At 45.3% G+C, this 19,967-nt stretch overlaps 1 protein-coding gene across 3 annotated transcripts; it reads left to right on the forward strand.

Annotated features, from left to right (window-relative positions):
* The first annotated feature begins 457 nt into the window (after positions 1 to 457).
* Positions 458 to 19,846, forward strand: CLTA (clathrin light chain A). Of its 3 annotated transcripts, none has more exons than XM_024762990.1 (5): positions 458 to 793; positions 7,638 to 7,675; positions 9,783 to 9,900; positions 13,977 to 14,088; positions 18,955 to 19,332. In XM_024762990.1, exons 1-5 carry the CDS (start codon positions 592 to 594, stop codon positions 19,046 to 19,048), a joined length of 564 nt encoding a protein of 187 aa, XP_024618758.1. In that variant the 5' UTR covers positions 458 to 591; the 3' UTR covers positions 19,049 to 19,332. The 3 variants fall into 3 exon arrangements, with proteins under 3 accessions (XP_024618758.1, XP_024618759.1, XP_024618756.1); XM_024762991.1 differs by lacking the exon at positions 18,955 to 19,332 and adding an exon at positions 18,407 to 18,497; XM_024762988.1 differs by lacking the exon at positions 18,955 to 19,332 and adding an exon at positions 19,390 to 19,846 and having other exon boundaries at positions 462 to 793.
* Positions 19,847 to 19,967: the final 121 nt, after the last annotated feature.

The following is a 19,967-nucleotide window of genomic DNA, read 5'->3' on the forward strand; positions in this document are numbered from 1 at the left end:
TTTTTTAGAAAGCCAGTACACAGCCGTAATAGGAGTCAGTTTTCCCAGTAATCCTGGGAGGGAGATAGTGCAGTATTCTTGTTCCCATTTTACAAATGAGGAAACTGAGATTCAGAAAGCCTAAGTGGCTTGACTCTTCTGCAGTCGGCCAATCATCGCCGCCCTAACTTCACCTCACTTCCCGGTTCAGAGTCCTCTGTGAGGTGGCGGTCCCGGGTCGGTCCAGCCACAAAGGCGGGTCAGGCAGAGCTGCTCTAAGTCACGCACCACTTCCTCCTGCCAGGGGCCGGCCGGGCTCAGCACCCTCCTCGCAGGTGCTTCCCGAGTCACGAGCTTCACGCGGGGGCCCAACCCTCCTCCGGCTGATTGGTTAGCTCGTGAACCACTTCTGTCCTCTGATTGGTTATTACCTTTTCGGCTCTCCAACACAGCCCAGACCGACCGGATATTGGGGCAGGGTTTCCGCTTCCGTCTTCTCCGTCCTCCCGCTTGATATCAGTCGCCACCACAGCGGCCGCTGCCGGGCGCGGAGTTGGGTGGTCGGTTGGTGTGTCTCTCAGCGTCGGTGACTGTGCTGTTGAACTGCCCGCCATGGCTGAGTTAGATCCGTTCGGCGCCCACGCTAGCGGCCCCGCGCTGGGGAACGGAGTGGCCGGCGAAGAGGACCCTGCTGCGGCCTTTTTGGCGCAGCAGGAGAGCGAGATTGCGGGCATAGAGAACGACGAGGCCTTCGCTATCCTGGACGGCGGCGCCCACGGGCCCCAGCCGCACGGCGAGCCGCCGGGGGGTCCGGGTGAGTGCGGGCGCGTTCGGGGCGGGAGCACTTGTCCGGAAACTCGGCCCGGAGCGGGTCTGAGAAGCTCTGTGTAACTCTTGTACCTCGCTGAGCGAGAGGTTAAGGAGGAAGCAAAAAGGAAACGGGACCCCGGCTCAGTCATGCAGAAACGCAGGCTCGGCAAGCCTGGTCCGTTCTGTGAGTGTGTTTGAGCGCTCCCGGGCACGGGCGGGGGAAAAAGTCAAGAAAATAGGATAAGCTGAGGAGCCCGAAGAAGCCCGTTCAATGCAGGGATCTTTCATTGAGCATTTGCTGTGCCTTGAGCCTGGCCTCAGAGGCACAGCCGCATTGGCGCACTTTGGCCAGACTTACAGGCCAGTCTGAGCCTAACACAGACCAGTTAGTAGGAAGGAAGGCCGGGGGAAAAAAAAAAAAAGAATCGTATCGTTTTCGAGACAGAAACGAAAATGGCAATGCAGTTCAGTGTTTCAGCACTTAAGGTGTACAGAATGTTGGGGGGGGGGAAGGAGGAGTGAATAGGGAACGCGAGAAAGACGGTCTAGCCCTGGAGAAACTGTGGCCAAAGAGGGCAAGAGTTTTACCGCTTGTGGAACGTATCACTGCTAGGACTTCCGGAGCTCTCCTTCCTCTGGGAAGAGCTTTGGTAGGCAGTGTTGCCTAAGCAGAACCTGAGATTAGCCTGGATCGGTCTTCCGTGAGGTGAAGAGAAAAAGTAGTGTGACCTTTCCCCAGCCAAGCTCCAGCAAAAAAGAGAAAGCGAGCACGTGGCAGGCTGCCAGTCTGACTTCTGAATGCCTTACCTGTGTGCAGTGCTTCGGGTTGTGGCGGTAGGAGGAAAGGATGAGTCTAAGAGACCTTTTTAATCGTATAGGGAAGTAGGAAATGAGCTACAAGAAACGGGACGCAGCTTTTCATTTCTTTAAAAAACGTTCCAACTAAGGGAGAATAAGGTACAGGTGGGACAGATAGAGGTGTTTATGCTACCCTGAACTCAGACCTTAAGGGGCCAGGCAGGTAACATAAATGAGAGAAACATGCGGGCTGTGAGGTAATAAGGAGTATTGGAGACTGCAGCGTTGGTGCACTAGAGTAGTGAGTGGTCTTCGTAAAACCATTCGGACTCCGAAATCTGTCTTCAGCCAAACAGAACCTGTTTGGGGAGTGGGGTGGGGAGACCGCTAGTTTGCAGCCTGAATTTTTATACTACATCATGCTGCCTCCTGAGCAAATCAGTTGCCCAATAAGAATCTACAGGAGAATGGGTAGTATACCTGAAAATGCAATTTATATTGGGCTGAACTAGGCTGTGGCCGGAAAATGAATTTGGCTTTAGGTGATTAGGGTTTCTTTGTTGTTGTCAGGAGGTCTTCAGCATTTGCCTGAGAATGGTAATATTTTTAGATCCTTCGTTTATCTCACTCATTGAATAGAAGGAGAGAGCTGAGTCCTGTAGAGAAATGACTTGCTTAAGAAAAAAGGGCAAGTTAATAGCTGAGCGCCAAGTCCCCCCACCTTAGACTGTGCCATGGTCTGTTGCAGTTGTTTAAGCAGGGGTGGCGTGGGATAAGAGATTGTCATTTCTGAAAGGCAGTTGTGGTTGCCCTGGGGAGGACAGTTGGGGGTATCAGGACTCATAGAAGACTGTCCTGATTGAAGGACAGTGTTGACTCTTGCTCACTGTTGTATCCCTGGTGCCTAGCAGGGTGTCTGGCACACAGTAGGTACAAAGGAATGTGCAAAAATGTCAGGTACAGGGGTCCTGTATAGAACCAGCAGATCTTGGTGATGGGAGGGGTAAAAGGGAAAGAATAGAGCTGGACACGCAGATCCCTTGTGCATCAAGCTTTCAGCAAAGGGAAGGAAGGGATGATTGCTGACTTAGTTCCTAGGAAGGGCTTTCTTAGTGAACTAAGCATTTAGTGACTTAAAGCCAGATCTCTGACAGTGTAGTTGAGGTTGGTAATAGTGCAGTGGTCAGAAAAAAAATAGTGCAATGCTCAGCACTTCCTTTGAGGATTAGAGCACTAGTTGGACACTTTATCTTCTTTCTTTTTCTCTTTTCTTCTCTCTCTCTAGGGGTTAAGATTCTGTGCTGTCCTAGACTGCTTGAATGTGTTTAGCTTTGTGGTCTCAGACAACTTACATAACCATCGCTGCCACTGCCCTGCCTCAGTTTTCTTCTCTGTAAAAGGTGCGGATACTCACCACACAGGATTGCTAGGATTATATTGGAGAGCACCCATAAAGTGCTTACACACAGAACCTGGTATGTTATGACTACACACAGTCCCTGCCTATTATTCCTTGGGAGTGAGGTGAGAAAGGTGTTACAAAGCCTATAGGCTTTGGGGTGTGCTGAAGACACAGCTTTTAGGAGGGAGCTCTGTATCTGATGTGTTACCGTACAGAGATATATAGGCAGGAGAGAGGAACATACCTAAACTCTCCCAGCCTTGGGGAAAACTCCCATGGAGGAGGGGCTAGGCCTGAGCCTTGGATGGCGCCCTCAGTTGTTAGGATATCCGGAGAAGAACATTAGTTTAGAGGTGGGAGGTAACCAGCTGAGTGAAGTGGCTTGGGGATACTGAGTAAGAACAAATGGTCAGGAAAGAGGCAGCGCAAGTCTAGAGCTGAGGAAAAGCCCTCAATCGTGAGGGCTGAGGATGGAGGAGGCTAAGAGAGGTGATTAAGGAGCTACTGAGAGTATGGCAGTGAGGCACTCATCAAAGGAAGAGAGGTACATAAAGGAAAGCTTTCTGGAGGTGGAGAGTAATTTTCTTGGTAGCAGTGGTGGAGGGAAGTTCGGGGAAATTGCATGCATGATCCTTAGTGATACTGCACATTTGCTGTGCCCCAGGTTCTCTGTGTACTTTCAGATCCATGCAGTAACTGCAGGCAGAGTGGTAGTGTCATCCTGTTTCAGGTGAGAACTGATGGTTGTGGAAGTTAAGCAGGGTTCCTAAAGTGGCAAGCTAATGCATGACTCCACAGGAATTCAGACCCAGGTCTGCTTGACTTCCATTGGTTGGGGAACATGGAAAGTTGAAGGTGGGTTTGGGATAAAGAGTCTTTCATCTCTGGAAACTTATTCTGGCCCTTGTTTCTGTCTGGAGTTCTAGAGATGCCCTAGAAAGTTTCCTTCTGGGGCATCAAGTTGGTTAGCTTAGTTGTCCTAATAAATCAAGGCCCTGGGTGGCCTTTCTTCTGCATGTTTCTGTAGCAACAGATGATCCTTTGATTTGAGCCAGTTGAATGTCAGTACAGTAGTACAGTAACTAATAAAAGCTCAAAGCACTTGCCAGTGAGTCTGGATGAATCTTCAGACCTAAAGGACAGGCAACATGTGACTTAGAAAGAGCTATGGGATGAGAATTGCTTCTGATGTTGTGTCTGGAGTAGTGACCAAGGTCTCTCCTACTGACAGTGGCCCTGGGTTGAAATAAATATTAACTGGATAGTTGGTGTGTTAGTTGTAATATATTAACCAAAACGTAGGCCTGGCCAGACTAGCCATTGTAGGCCCGAAGATTTAAAATTATCTCACTTTTTAAAATAGTATTTACTTACTTATTTATGGCTGCATTGGGTCTTCGTTGCTGCACATGGGCTTTCTCTAGTTGTGGTGAGCAGGGGCTACTCTTCGTTGCGGTGCGCAGGCTTCTTATTGTGGTGGCTTCTCTTGTTGTGGAGCATGGGCTCTAGGCATGCGGGCTTCAGCAGTTGTGGCTCTCGGGCTCTAGAGCACAGGCTCAGTAGTTGTGGCACATGGGCTTAGTTGCTCCACAGCATGTGGGATCTTCCTGGACCAGGGCTCAAACCCGTGTCTCACTTTTAAATTTTACTCAAAAAAAATAAATTCCAGGTGGATTAAAGAGAGGCTTTTTTTTTTTTTTTTAAGTACCAGAAGAAAAGTGAATGTTTATCTTAGAGTAGGAAAGGCCTTCATCATAAATGCAGACAGAGAAATCATAAAGGAAAAAAAAACTGATAGTGTCTCATACAAGTTAAGTAGTTCTAGGCATTAACTATTGTAAACCATACAAAAAGATAATGGGGAAAATATTTGCAATGTGAGAAAACAAATAATACAGAAAGAATACTTAGAAATCAAAAGATAGCAGAAAAATGGGCAAAACTCAGGCAGTTTAGTAAAGAAGAAAATCAGATGTCAGGTGATCACCTCACAGAAGATTGGCACAACAAAGCCACCTTAAGGGTTTTTTTCCTGCTATCAGATTAGCAAAAATTTTAAAACACGCTAAAACTCAGTCTCTAGTAGCAATGAAGGTCTGAAAAATGGGGCACTTGTGGTGATGCTTTGGTCCACCAAATGGTGGACCAAAGGGGGCAAATGGCTGGTGTTTAGAGGTCTTTAGAATATATATTCTGTGATCCATCAGTTCTGTGTCAAGAAATTTATTGCTGAGGAAGGATTGAATATGCCCTCTGCAAATACTTTTATTAGTTTTTTGCTAAATTTACATTTTCAAAACTTGATAGAATATTTTAAAAATGATAGGGATAGGTGGCACAGAAACAGCTTAACGTAGAAAAAAGCCACGGACAAAAACTACAAGAAACTCATTTTTGTACTTTTATAAATAAAGCATAGGAGTAAAACAAGTAAGGAAATTAAGAAAAGTACGAGAAATATGTTGAAATGATTGATAGATAACCAGCAAGTGAAACATGGATCAGAGCTGTGATGGGTTGGTAAGTGCTTAGATCCTGTGGTTTGTCTTCATGCCTCAGGTTATCAGATGATCCTTCCTCTGACTTCTCGCTTGCCCAGGTATTGCACCACTTTTTAAATGCTGATTATCTCATGATACATGCATTTAATGTTTTTCTTATATATCTTAAACATAAAAAATAAATTTAAGAGTGAAAATACTGTGATTAGTTATCTGCCCCTTCAAGAACACCTTACTTACCTCTCAAGGAACCAACCCTACATGTATTTTAAGGTCGTTTGTGAAGTGCTGATACATACAGATTTGTTGTGAGGATTAAACTTAATGTATAGAAAGTGTTTAACATTGTGCCTGGCACATTGGAAGCAGTAAGTAGTAGGTGTTTTCATACTAAAAAAGTTGAGAATTTAATGATATAGATGAATGGATTACTAAAAAGCATCTGTTATAGAAGTCATTTTGCGGGAAGAAATTTTATGTGTATGCATTAGATAAAGTAAAAAAATAGAAACCAATAGGCTGAGTAATGAAATTATGTGGCATTTTCTTCTGTCTCCATTTTCCTTTTTTTTAAAACAATGTTTTGGTATCAGGGAGGCATGCTGGGGAAATGAAAGTTTTCAGTACTCCCAAAGCTAAGAGGAGGGTAATTGGGAGAAGCAAGAGAACGAGGTTGATTTGGAAAATAGGCGGTTCAAGTTGGGTTTAATTAGTTAGGAACCAAGAAAACTGGAGTGGTTTGATGAAATCTTTGCCTGTTCAAAGGAAAGAATGCGACTCAGAGCACCCTGCCTCTGGCTTCTAGGAAAACCTCTGATGTTTCTGAGGGCCTTGTGATGGTGGCCCACACTAGCTGCTCTGCATTCCTTTTAATACTTGGGTTCTTGTATCTTTTAGGTTCATCTCTTTTCTCCTCTTCCCTCTCCCATCCCATGCAATAACATGATAAATTATTTATGATAAATTATTTTATCATAGTTTGAAAACAATTGGACAAAATACTGTAAGTCCTACATAGTAGGCAGTAAATATGGGTCAGCCAACAGATAGAGAATACATAGAATATGTAGGTGGACGCTGCATTTTTATGGTGCCTGTATTGAAGCTTTCAAGGGGAGGCAGAGCAGCCACTCCAAAGGGCTGGTGTGCAGCCTGGTACAGGCTGTATCAGTGATGGCTGTTGGGTCAGGGCATAGGTTAGAAACACATGCTTATTGGGCCAGTCAGGTAACTGAATTAGTGACACACAGAATGGGTTTAAAAAAAAAAAAAATGGGGCTAGTGGGGACTGGCAAATTGTCCAGAGCATGCTGCACGTAAAGGCTGCCTTCATTTAGGAATGCAGGCCCAGTGTTGCCAGATCTTCTGTCTGCACACCCACACACACACACTGGGAATCCTGATTTTGTGAAATTTCCTGATTTAGTGCTTTGTATTTTAAATAAAATATGTTCAGCCTGTGGACCACCATTTTGTACTGTATGGATTGATAATCTCTGAGTCTTAACTTAGACATTTTTCATATTTCTGAGATGGACTTTCTCATTTAGCTCATGAACAATTAATTGTGCCAGTAAGATCAGATTGTATACAATCTGAGTTTTTGTAACTTGCATCCTTGAAAACACTAATTTAATTTGGTATGCCCAAAGCTTACTGTTCTGGACTAATTCCAAGTAGACTTGAGGAATTAGTAAGAAGTCTCAAGTGTAGACCCTCAGGTGCCAAACCTATTCTAGCCAAAGGATGGAGAGTCCTGACCCCAAGAAAGTACCTTGGTTTAAATATGAAGCTGCATATCTCTGCTCACTGTGAAGGATTCCGGGCCACCCTTATCCTTTGCCTTCTTTAGAACTTTGATAGAGAAACTGTTGCTCTGTGAGGCTCTTCTGCTGGGCTTCTAAGTGTTATCTCTAAGCCAGAAGACAATTATCAAAAGCTTTTGGACAGATTTGTCCACATTTTGGTGAAGTCATTTGTGTAAGCACATCTTGATTTCATTAAATAGAAAGTTGTCCATTGTTTATCTGGTACCTAGCACAGGGATAGTAACTTAGAGTACTTACAGCACTGTGTCATACTCTGTAACCCTTTGGCCCAGCATATGACCAGCCCTGATTGACAGATTGAAATCTTATGTCTTGCAGATGCTGTTGAAGGAATCATGAATGGCGAATACTACCAGGTACAGAGTACTCTGATTATGTTGCATGATAGTGTTGAGAGTCTTCCTTTCCTGTGATTTGAATTGACTGACCTGGAAAGGACCCCACTCCTTTGACTTTCCTGGATGTATTAGTAACTGGTATGTTACCTGCCAAAGTGGAAAGATTTGAAGAGAGGTAACATTGATAGAGTAGTCTTTTAAAATGTGATTGACCTGACCCTAGTGTTACCAACTTTATTCTCAAGAAATGACCCTTCATGATGATGGCAGTGGTGGTGGCAGTGGCAGTGGTGGCTGATTTAAACACTGTGCCATGTAGTGTCAAGCACTGTTTATATTGAATTTTCTTTAATTCTCACAATCTGAGGGACCTGAACTATTGTTATTCCCATTTACAGATGAATAAACTGAGGCATACAGAGGTTAAACCAGGAGTCTAAAAGTAACAAAGGTAGTATGTGGTGGGGCCAGCATTGGAACTTTTCAGCTTTTAGATTGTCTTGAGGGTGGGGGGTGACTGGTATTTGTGACGACTACCATTATTTTCCCTCTGTATCACTGAGTTTTTGGTCACCAGCCCAACTTGCATTGGCTTAAATAGAGAGAATTCACTAGCTTATGTAATTGAAAGAACTCTGAGATAGGCTAGGGGTCCTCGGACCTGGATTCCGACTCAGTTCCTCTAGGACTCTGGTTCTGCCAGCTGAGTGTGCAGTTTTATACTCTTTCACGGTGGCAGAATGGCTACAGCACTTCCGGGTCTCACATGTGCATGTCATACTATCTAGAACAACATGGAGGTTTCTCCCAACCACTCAACAAAAGTCCTATGTTTCCCTCTTGACCAGATGGAAGTAATCACTGTAGCCTGGGGAAATAGCGTGGTGCTTTGCTTCTGCCTGGGTTTCTGCCCACCCTTCAACCAGTTAACTGTCAGGAAGGATGAGATTAGTCTAATTGGTTTAAGCCAAAGGTGGACTAACTTTTGCTGTAAAGGACCAGATAGTAAACATTTTAAGCTTTGTGGGTCATAAGGTCTCTGTCAACCTATTCTGTTGCTGTAACATGAAAGCATCTGTAGACAGTATGTAAACGAATGGGCGTAGCTCTGTTCCAGTAAAATTTAATTACAAAAACAGGTGGCCAAGCTGGCTATAGTTTCCAGTCCCTGGTTTAGAGCTTGGTCTTTAGAGTGAGATGGAATGGGGTTCAGTCCTGGCTTTATCTCTTACTAGCTGTGAATTTGGACATGTCATTTCTCTGCGCCTCAGTTTAATCCCCCGACTGCTGACATGGGAATAAAAATTTGACTTGCAAGGTGTTTGGGAGATAAAGCTTTTATGTGGCTGAAACATGGAAAGTACTAACAATAAGTTAGTTACTAATAAATACTACTGTAAATAATTTTCTTTCCATCTTTGTTTATAGTCTGGTTAAGTTAAGCTGGTAATATTCCCTAGTTTAGTAGGTGAAATAATTCTATAAAGATTAGATTCTTTTTGAATCTTTATCAATTTATTTATTAGCTTCCCAATCTTAACCACTATAAAGAACCTGTGTGTCTCCCTCCCCATCCCGTACGCTGTGACTCACATTGGCCTGCCTTTTTATTTTCTTTGGTGTGACTGTAGTAACTATACATTTTCTTTTGGACTCTCTTTTTCCTAGAATTCACTATATTTTGATTAGGCAGTATGAAGTGTACTTTTCCCTGTATTGTATAATAACATTTAGAAGTGTCAGGTTCTAGGCCTTGCCGTGCTGTGTATTTACCTTTGTTACTTTGAAGATATCACAATCTCTGTGTCAAGTAAGGAAAATAAAACTGATCACACTGTTTCCTAGTAAGTCCATTACTCACTTCCCCAGCTTTCCCATCTCCCACTCATGTCCCATTTATTAACAGGATAAGAACTACTCAGGCTCCCTTGTGGATTGCAAGGATTGAGTGCATAATGTTGAAAGCTCCCTATTGGCACGTAAGGTGGTGGTGGTGCTTGTAAGGTAATCCTTTACATTTACCACAGCCATCAGTGTTGCACATAAACAGCGGTTCTAACGGGTGAAGCGCATTTCTGGGAGGAGGTTTTGGTACTGATAGAGCACAACTGTGTTTTGTGTTAAGGAGAGTAATGGGCCAACAGACAGTTATGCAGCTATTTCACAAGTGGATCGATTGCAGTCAGAGCCTGAAAGTATCCGTAAATGGAGAGAAGAGCAAACGGAACGCTTGGAAGCCCTTGGTAAGGAATCCCTTTCTGTCTTTGGGTATCTGTTTTCAGTGGAATAGTTGACCTTGACTCTACTTTTATCCCTTTTTAACATGAATTAGCCATAATGTTCTTGTACAGTTTTGGGGAAGGTATCTTTCCCAACAAGGTCACAAGACCACCACATGGAGATGCTTAATCACAGGCCGCTGTGTGGGGATTCAGGCAGCCCGGAGAGCCACGGTGCATCTGTCCTCTCAGGAAGGGCAGAGTGGTGCTGTGGAAAGAGCCTTGGACTTGGAGTGAAAGACTGGGCTCCAGGCCCAGCGGTAACTTATCAGCTGTGGGCACTTGGTTGCTCAAACCTTACAGAATCTGTTTCTTCATCTGTGAAGTAAGATCAGTGTTATCAACCCCAAGGGTAGTCTGAGATGGTATTTATGAGAGTGCTTTGTAAACCTGAAGGTATCATATCCATGTGAGGGACTGCACAGTCCATTTACCATTTGAAGGCTGGATTTAAAGTAATGCTTGAGAGGAAAATGTGAAGGATGTTAGGTAATATGTACGATTTGGTTTTCTTACCCTAATATCCCTGTAAGTTTTTACTTTTTATGGGTGAGGAAAGTGAGGATCAGAGGAAGAGTAAGTTTTTGGATCACCACGGCTAGAAGTGGTAGAGTCAGAATTTCAGCTTAAGTCTGCTCTGCTTCAGAATCCATACCCATCCCTTCAGCCGCATTGCATTTAGTGTACGCCATCTCGAGGGGCAGGCCGAGCCTGAGAATCAGTGCTAGCCAGCCTGGCCTTTGCTGAAGAGCCTTCTCCATGGAGTGTCAGCTGTTGGTCAAGATCAGGAGAGACTTGGTATCTGTACACGTGGGTTGGAAAGGTGTGGCAGAGGAGTATTCTTTTCTCAATTTTTTATTAAAATTTCAGACACAGAATAGAGTAAAACAAACATGTGTGCCCCTTCCTCCAGATTCAGTAATGAACATTTTGCCATATTGGGTTGTCTTTGTATAAATGAGGCATGTATGTGTATGTTTTATACACTCACATGTGCATACATTTATATGTGTATTGTGAATATACACATAATTTTTTTCCTGATCCGCTTTAAGATACAGACACCACCACATACATCATGCCTAAATATTTTATTGTACAACTAGAAATAGCAACATGCTTCTATGTTACCACAGTGTCAGCATTATTATTCCTTCCTGGGAATCGCTGAACTAGTGAAAATATGACTCAGATGGTGTAGAAATAGGAAAGGACACCCAGAAATAGGAAAGGAATTGACCCAGATCATACAGCCAATTAGTGTCTCTCCAGCCCAGTTTCTGTGGCTTTCAGAACAGAGGGCACACTTACGTTTAACCTTTATAGCAGTATCCAATAGTAGTTTCTTTGATGATGGAAATGTTCTATATCTGTGCTGTTCTGTATGGTAGCCACTAACTGCATGTGGCTATTACGTCTGAGAAACTGAGTTTTAAATTTTATTTAATTTTAATAAATTTAAATGGCCACATGAGGCTAGTAGCCACTGTACTGGATAGTGCAGCTTTAGAAAGATGAAGATAGGTCTTCATGGTGCAAACAGCCTTGGTCCTTGCTTGTTCTTCTTTGAGCATCTCTTCTGAGTAGACTTAAAGGCAAGACTTAGCAGGTATTAGTACTACTGGAGTCTTTTTCATGATGCAGAACCCAGCTTTATCTTTTCTCTTTCCCCAAAGTTTAGCAAAGTTGTCTTCTCCATGGAGGAGCGTACACTCTGGTGTCTGGAAAAGTTTCATTTTCTTTTTCAGTTATCAAATTGGACCCTTTGGGAATATTCCATGAAGTGCTATTTTCTTAACTCATGTTGCCTTCCTGAGGGAAGTCAAACATTTGGCCTCGTATTCCAGTAGAATCGAATTAAACTGGTCCGTGAATTAGGTGTTTCTGCAGTTTCACATTTTTCTGTTGCAAGAACTGTGAGAAAGTGCAAGATGCTAAAAATAGAGAAGCAATGTCCATGGTCTTAAGCTTAGCTGTGTGCTACGTTTTCCAATAATCTTCTGTGAACATTAATGCGTATGGACAGAGAAGACAGCTGTCAGTGTACCCTGCTCTCTAAGAGGATGTTTCACCCTCTCCTCTCCCTTCTCCCTCCCAGATTCAGAGACGCTGTATTACAGCTTGGATCTTTGTTCCATCAAGCTAAGCGTTTAAGAATTCTAAATTCTTATTGCCAGTGTCACTTCATAAATTTATAAAAGAAGATGATTTAAAGGAACTATTTTATGCAGTAAAATGATCATTAGACTATACAGAAAGAAAATATTCTCCAATCAAAAAGTAATTCTTAAAAAAAAAAAAAAAAAAAAGTAATTCTTTGGAAGTAATTTCACAACTCCTGAAAAGGAGACCTTATTCTTTAAAGTTTTTTCAGTTTCTTGTCCACAGGGCACCGTCGGCCCACTGCATCACAGCACCCTCCATTCCACATACACTTAATGCCATGGACAGACACACATCACAAGTTTACTGTGTATACTTGAGTCATCAGTGGAAAATTTGAGTGAAATAATTCTCCTCCTGAGCCAGTATGTCACCTTCTGATAAGTTAGATAACAGGGTAAAAAGTTCTTTATAATCTGAAACTTTGCGGGAGTTTCTAGCTGCTACTAGGTTATTTCTAGTAGTTACAAAGTCTTCTGCAGGTTGTTACTACAAGACCTTTCTTGCAAAGGCCCTATAATTGCCCCTGAATGCTTACTTTCTCCCTTCAAGAAGTTGTTTGCTTTGTACTTTGCTCCTCAAGGACACTCATTACAGGTTGGGCTCTGGCTCTGCACTGTCCAGACTCTGGTCTGGATCACTGATGCCCATCTGCTGGTCACATCTGTGACTGTTGCTGGGCCTGCCTCCCTTTCCGTCCCTCGTCCCTCTCTTTGGAGGCAGCACAGTGAAGTAAGAATGTGTGAGCTTTAGAGTCAGACCTGGGTGTGAATCTTGGCTCTGCCACTTATTATAACCTTTGGGAACGTTACTCAAACTTGCGGAGCTGTAGCTTTTCTCACTGCTGAATATGGGACTAGTTTACCTTCTTGGGATTGTTGTAAAGATTAAATGAGATGTCTGTAAAACACCTGCCAGAGAGGACATCCTTAAGAATGTGCTTAAAGTTTAGGTATTAGGGTGACTTCCGGTCTCAACTGTGGCAAAAGTATGACCTGTATTTCCTTCTCTCTACCATTTACTGACATGTTTCTTTTAGTATCTTAGGGAAACTTGTATTTAGTCCTGAGAAACTTTGTGGGTGAGAACCCAATCTGGCACACCTGCTAGGTGTGCATTTTCTCTCTCACCTAGAACCTTTTGGATAGCTGTTCATGACGACCCTCACCTCTCCCCCCACAGTTCTCCGCATTGGAGTTTCTCCTTTAGTTCTGCCCTAGCTCTGCCACAGACTCGCTCTGTGGCCTAAGCTGGAGTAGATATTTTGTGCTCCCCTCAATTCCATCTATACCCTACTGTTCCCTGCTTCTGGAATTATCTCTACCTCTGATAATTTTTCTCATAGCTCCCTGCTTCATAGATGTGCATCCACCATTAATTGTCCAACCTGTGTGGAATATAGTTTGTGAGGAGATTTTATTAAAAGATTATTTAATATGAATAGTCCACCCTGAACTGGCAGCATCATTAAAGAATCACCTGTGGGGCTTCCCTGGTGGCACAGTGGTTGAGAGTCCGCCTGCCGATGCAGATGCTTTTTCCCCAGTTGGTGTCCCAAAAGCCTTTTTTAAAATTAAAAGTCAGTATTTCCACCTCTCCCCCACCTCAAAAAAAAACCCCAAACCTAGTGATCCACTAACGTGTAGGTGGACTGGGATAAATGGTGGTGAAACACTTTGGATAGAATTGCTAAGATCGAGAGCTGGACATACAATCAGGGAAAAGAGAATTTTATCTTCCCTCCCGACTGTTCTCCCTCCAACACACACATGCGCCCGCACACAGCATGAGATTAATAAGCCCAAATACACGGTGAAGCGGACTAAAATTTGCATTTTGCCTCATTTGTATTGTCTTTCTTTTCCTTCCCTTCAAAGATGCCAATTCTCGGAAGCAAGAAGCAGAGTGGAAAGAAAAAGCAATAAAGGAGCTGGATGAGTGGTATGCGAGGCAGGACGAGCAGCTACAGAAGACGAAAGCGAATAACAGGTCAGTCCGTACTGCTTCTAGAACAGCTCGTTTGCCAAGACAAAATCAGGTCCGTTGCCACCAGCCAGTGTTAGGTTTTCAGCTGCCGCGTCTTTTAGTGTGAAATGTCTTTGCAGGTTTTCAAAAATATACTTGAAACGTAAGGGTTACAAGTCTCTTGGATCTTGTGAGGGTAATTCAGCCTGTTTTTTCGCCACACTAGTTGTAGTGAGTCTAGCTCTGCAGCTGAGAGTTTGGTTAGTATGCACTGCCTGTAATGGTATGATTCTGCAGAAGGAAGTGTCATCTCACGGGATCAAGTCCACATGTAAAAATGTAACCCTGGAATGAAAGGCCACTTTCAGGACTATTCCAGGATCTCAGTACTTTGGAGGTGATTATAGACTCAGTCATGTCACATCCCCTGCCTCTGAGGGCTGCTCCCCACAGGGTCCAGTAGTAGGGATGTATGTTTCGTCATTAGGTAGCCAAGTGACTTCAGAATTAAGGGTTCTCTGGGTGCTTATCTGTGTCTAAGAAAATCTTGAGTTGACTTTTTAAAAATGCTCTTTTCAGAATTTACTCACTTACTGAAGATTAAGTAGTTGTAGGGAGTAAACAGTGTCATTCTCCTTCACCACAGACCAGCAGCTGTGGTCTTTAAATGCTCCGTGCTCAGAGTCCACTTGGAAGCAGCTCAGAGAGAGATGGGGGCAGCACTGCTCACCTGGGCGCAGGCCGATGGGCTTGCTTCCCCTGTGAGGCTCGAGACTGGGAACTGGCTTTCACTTCATAGTCACTCCACCCATTTAAGTGTAAAAGATAGGTTAGACTTGGCCTGGGGCTGTTTGTAATTTTCATGGTAAAGAGCCTTGGGTCCTTGTTCTGAGGCAGAAGTGGGTTTAAGTACCCTTGTCTCTGGCAGCTCTTAAGTGGAAATCTGCCAGAAGAGAGGGAGCTAACCTCTTTGCCGGACAGTTTCTGCCGTCGTGGGGCGGCTGCGGCAGAACAGATGGACTGTTTGTGCAGCAGCCTTCGACTACCTGTCTCCCGTTGCCCGTTCTTGGTTCTGTCACTGCCTCGAGCCTCTGTCCTGGCCACCTTCCTGTGGGGCATGTGTGCCTGTCAGGTTCCATTTGAAGTTTTGTGACAAGTATGGTGGGGCGGCCCTCTGGTCGGGGTTGAGTTGCCGAGGGTAGTAGCGTTAGCTGCCGGGGCTTCTGCTGTGAGATTGTGGTCAGTTTGAAGTGCTGACAGGTCCAGGTTCCTTAATCCTGTGCTCATTCAGGATGATTTCCCCCAGATGCAAGTTCAGATTTCTAAAGAAGGATGGATGGGGTGCTTTGTGCAGGAACCCTGTGAGGCCCTGTTTACCCTGGCGAGTTGCCTCAGGCCATGCATCTGCTCTGAAGTACTTGGTAAAACCAGGCTGACCCTCCAGGTGTGGAGTCCTCTTCCTGCCTTGCCTGAGGATTGCTGCTTTCAGGCCCCTCTAAGCAGGTGGAAGGGCCAGCTGAGTTTTCGTGTGTGTGGTTTCCCTTTTGTTCTGGGGCTGTAGCCTCTATGGGGCTGTGCTGTCCTGTCACCAACAGCTCCTTCCTCTTGGGCTAGCTGCAAAGGAGCAAAAGCCTGACAGCAAGCTTTTGTTGTCTCAGTAATGCTTTGAACAGGAGTCATTAAACCTTTATTCTTTCCCAGTAGAGGCAAGCACAAGTTGAAATTGACTAGGTTTAGCCCTGTGTGTAAACTAAAAGGATTATGGGTTTACAAGCTGGCCTGCCTTTCCTTTTCCTCCCACTCATTGTGCCCACAGACTACTCTGTTTTCCTGCTGACTTATTTGGAGTTACAATCAGGCTGTTCTTTTTGCTTTCTTTAAATTTCTACAAAACACCTCCTATGTATAAACCAGAATGGGAGAGAAACAAGGGTATGTGTGAGTTTAAAAATAAAATTACTAGAATTTCCCTTCAAATAAATATGCGAGCTTAGGTTAATGACCGGGCATGACTGTCCTTAAAGGGTCCCTCCCACTTCTGTGCCCCAAACCCACTGGGCAAAGGAGAGGGTAAGACTCATTGAGGGAGGTTCCCCGCCCACCCATGCTGGATGAGGGGGGCTGGCTGGGCCCAGGGATTCAGCCTGTCCCCTGCTTTGTGAACTTGTCCACCAAGCTTGCCCCCCTTTCCTTCTTGTCCCAGAGTTGCCATTTTGGTCCATTCCCACGTGAGAGTGAAGCGGGGATGAAGTTCTGGCTTCTGGGCTGTACGTTGTCAAAGCAGTCGAGTCCGGCAGGGACTGAGCGGACTGATGGTTGTGTTCAGGGACACACAGTACGCCAGAGCTAGGACCCTTGCCTGCAGGTCTTCTCACTGCTTGCTTCTAGCTCCTCTTTTTTCAAAGGTGGGCATTTTGAAATGACCATCTATGTTCCCAGGATACTGGCAGTTGGTCCCAGCTAGTCAGTGTGGGGAAGCAGTAGTTGCATAATCCAAGATTGAGCTGGCTTTGGGCCCTACCGTTCCTGGCGTCTGGCAGCGTTTGTGCCCAGTGGTGTTTACTGAGGCTGGCAGGAAGGAGGCGTGGCTTCCCGAGCGCACACCAGCTGGGGAGCAGCAGTAACTTACAGTGAAAGAGCCAGACCGCCTTGGTTGTGAGTTCTGCCACCCCTGTTGCTACTTGTTGCCAAACAGGTTGCTTCATCTCGAGGCCTCCCTTCCCTATCACGTCATCTGTAAAGTGTGGGGAGAACGCTCAGCGTCCTGGGTTGTTTGGGGTTGAGGATGGAATGGACACAATGTCTGTCAGAGGGCTCAGCCCATAAGTGGGTACCTAGGAAATGCTCGTGGTTGCTGGGGTAAGGCCTGGGGATGAAGCTGGCAGCACTCACCCTGGAGAATCCCGCGGGGAAGGCCAGTAGGAAGCCTCACCTGCTGGAGTGTCTGGTGCTGGAAGCCTCACTCAGTTAGGATGGAGCCTTGGGAGCAGCTCCCCAGAGCACAGTCGTGCCTCTATTGTGGATTTGAGATGTTTCTGCTTCTCAACGTTCTCTCTTTTTTCCTGCCTGCTTGCCTGCCTTTTGGACCTCTTGCTGTCTAGGGTGGCAGATGAAGCTTTCTACAAACAACCCTTCGCTGACGTGATTGGTTATGTGTATGTTGCAAAACTAATTCCTTTTCTTGTCTTGATTGTTCCTACTTTTTGTTTATAGTTAATGCTCCTTTTATGTTACAAGTTGCTTTGCTTTTAAAATTATTTCAAACTGGCACTGTGGGGGCTGCCTAAGAGTTGATAAGCTGGGGGAATGTTCCATTGATTGTCTCACAGAACCACGACTCCCTGCAACTCTGGTTGCCATTTTTCATTTTGGGGTTTGGAGGGAAGGAAGCTAACTCCCTTTCAAAATGTGAGTCATTCGTGATCTTGTCTGGGAAGGTTTTGGGACTGGGGAGGGCTCTGACCTCTTGTTACTGCTGCCACTGCTGCCTCCCTGCCCCAGGTGGGAAGGGGGAGTGTCCCCACCTGGGGAGGGGGAAGAAGCCCTGGGTTAGGAACCAGTGCAAGCAGCATTTTCTACACTGGGTTCCTTTGAAGAATGTGGGGTTGGGGCAGAAGAGTCAGCAGAGGGGGCAGTCTCCCGTGGGGTCTGTAATTGTTCCTCTGTGGTCTCATACCAGAAATTGTTGTTTAGTGGCCAGCTTCTGATGCCCTGTCCCCCACTCTGGCATAAAGAGACCCCCAGCTTTGAGGTCGAGATAGCCAGAGCTGTATGACACAGGCCACTGTGGCTTTTCCTCCTAAAGAAAACTGCAACTTCTCTGGAAAAGTGTTGTTTTGTTTTGGTTTAAGGATTTCTGTTGTCAAAGCAGTATTGCTGAATTGCTTATTTCCTCCTTGAAAATTAGGACTAGGCTTTTGATGTAAGGGAGATGAGGGTGGAATGAAGGAAGAGAGGAACTTGTGGGAAGAGTAGACAACAGGCTCAGGTCTGTAGAGCCTCCTAGGGTACACGACCTTGAGCCCTTCATCCCGTTAGGAGATAGAGCTGGGTTTCCTGGGCCCGTGGGTGCATTTGCAATGAGACTTGTGAAATGCTGGACTTACAGGTGGTGTTGGATTTACTTTTTGCACATTCTCTCTGGAGTAGAAATGGAGACTGGAAAAGTCAAGTCTGGGTTTGCTGGGCAGCAGGGTGGCCCAGCAAAGCCAGCCGCACGTCCCCAAGAGTACAGAGTGGCAAGGGCATGTCTAGCTTACTGACCATCTGCATTGAGCTCATTCTCATTTTCTGTATCTGACCTAAAGTTTTTCTTATTTCTTTTCTTCTCTTCACCTTTAAGCACAAACATAAACCATCCTTGCTACAGCCTAGAACAGTTAAGTAAACCTTTCTCACTGCCCTTGTGTGTGCCATGAAGTCGCAGTGTTGTAGTGGCTCTGGGCTTCAGCGGTGTTTGCCACGGCCATCCCTGTGAGAGTGCCACCCCTCTGTCCCCACAGACCAGTCATCTCCATTGCTTTCGCTTTGCCTGTTTTGCCTGTTGGAGTAGATGAAGTAGTGTCTTTCCTCCTCTTAGCATTGTCCTTTTAGGCTGTAGCTCCTACAAGTTAGTTCCCAACTGGGGATGGGCTGACCTTGGTGTGAAAAAATGTTGGAGCAGCATCCTACCAAAAAGCAGTTCACACTGGTTGGCTCTCGGCCGTTGGGCGCCCACCCCTGCCAGAGTGCCCCAAGAGGCCCATGGTACCCGGCTGGAGGGAAAATGGCAAACTTTTGGCTGAGGAGAATGTCCTAACAAACCCCTTCCAGAATGGCTTTAGTTTCTAGTGCCTGCTAGCATGGGAGCTTTGTCTTGAATTCCTTTTGAGCTGCCCTATTTCTCTCCAGCCTTAGGAATAAATCCAGAGGCTACTGTGCAGTGACCTGTGGGCTTCTTTGGAGGTCTCTAAATTTACTTGAAACTCAGTACAGCCCAACATAAACTGCTGTTCAAGTTCTTGGCCAGCCTGCTGCTTTGCCCTTGCTAATGAAGGCGGTGAGTAGCTGGCTAAGGACTGGCTTTTAAAATTCTCTATCAACAGAATGAGTCCTGAACCAAACACCTGTATTCCAACATTTTACACAGCAGTCCGGGGCCCCTGTGCCTAGGAAAGCTGGCCGTATGTCTGCTCCCGATTCTGATCTGGGCCAGGGGCTGTTACTCTTTGGAAAACCAGAATGCCATTAAGTCAGGCATAAAGAGGCAGTTGCTTTCATAACAGGGCAGCTGCCAGGTAGCTACCAGGGATTCTACATTAAACCAACATCTTTTGTTGCTTCCAGGGCAGCAGAAGAAGCCTTTGTAAATGATATTGAAGAGTCATCCCCAGGCACTGAGTGGGAGCGGGTGGCCCGGCTGTGTGATTTTAACCCCAAGTCCAGCAAGCAGGCCAAAGATGTCTCCCGCATGCGTTCTGTCCTCATCTCCCTCAAGCAGGCCCCCCTGGTGCACTGAAGAGCCACCCTGTGGAAACACTACATCTGCAATATCTTAATCCTACTCAGTGAAGCTCTTCACGGTAATTGGATTAATTATGTTGAGTTCTTTTGGACCAAACCTTTTGTCTTTAGAGTTGATCATTGTTTGTGATTGCATGTTTCCTTCAACTGTGTTGTCCCTGGCATTCAAAGAGATGGGGAGGTGGCAGAGGAAGGGAGGGGAAGCCTCCCAATGGCAGCCTCAACCTATGCTTTCGTGCGTTATTCTGAGAATAAATTTCTGTTTCAGACAATAAACAAACATGAAGCTTCATTATTGACCACAAGATATGCTGCAGTTGGGAGTGAGGTTGGTGAGGAATTTCCTTTTATCCTTTCTAGGGCTGAGGCACAGCCACTGGGTGCCAACCCCTGCCTTGAAC

This window comes from Neophocaena asiaeorientalis, unplaced genomic scaffold, assembly GCF_003031525.2.
Source record: "Neophocaena asiaeorientalis asiaeorientalis breed wild unplaced genomic scaffold, Neophocaena_asiaeorientalis_V1.1 scaffold449, whole genome shotgun sequence".
Lineage (NCBI taxonomy): Eukaryota > Metazoa > Chordata > Mammalia > Artiodactyla > Phocoenidae > Neophocaena > Neophocaena asiaeorientalis.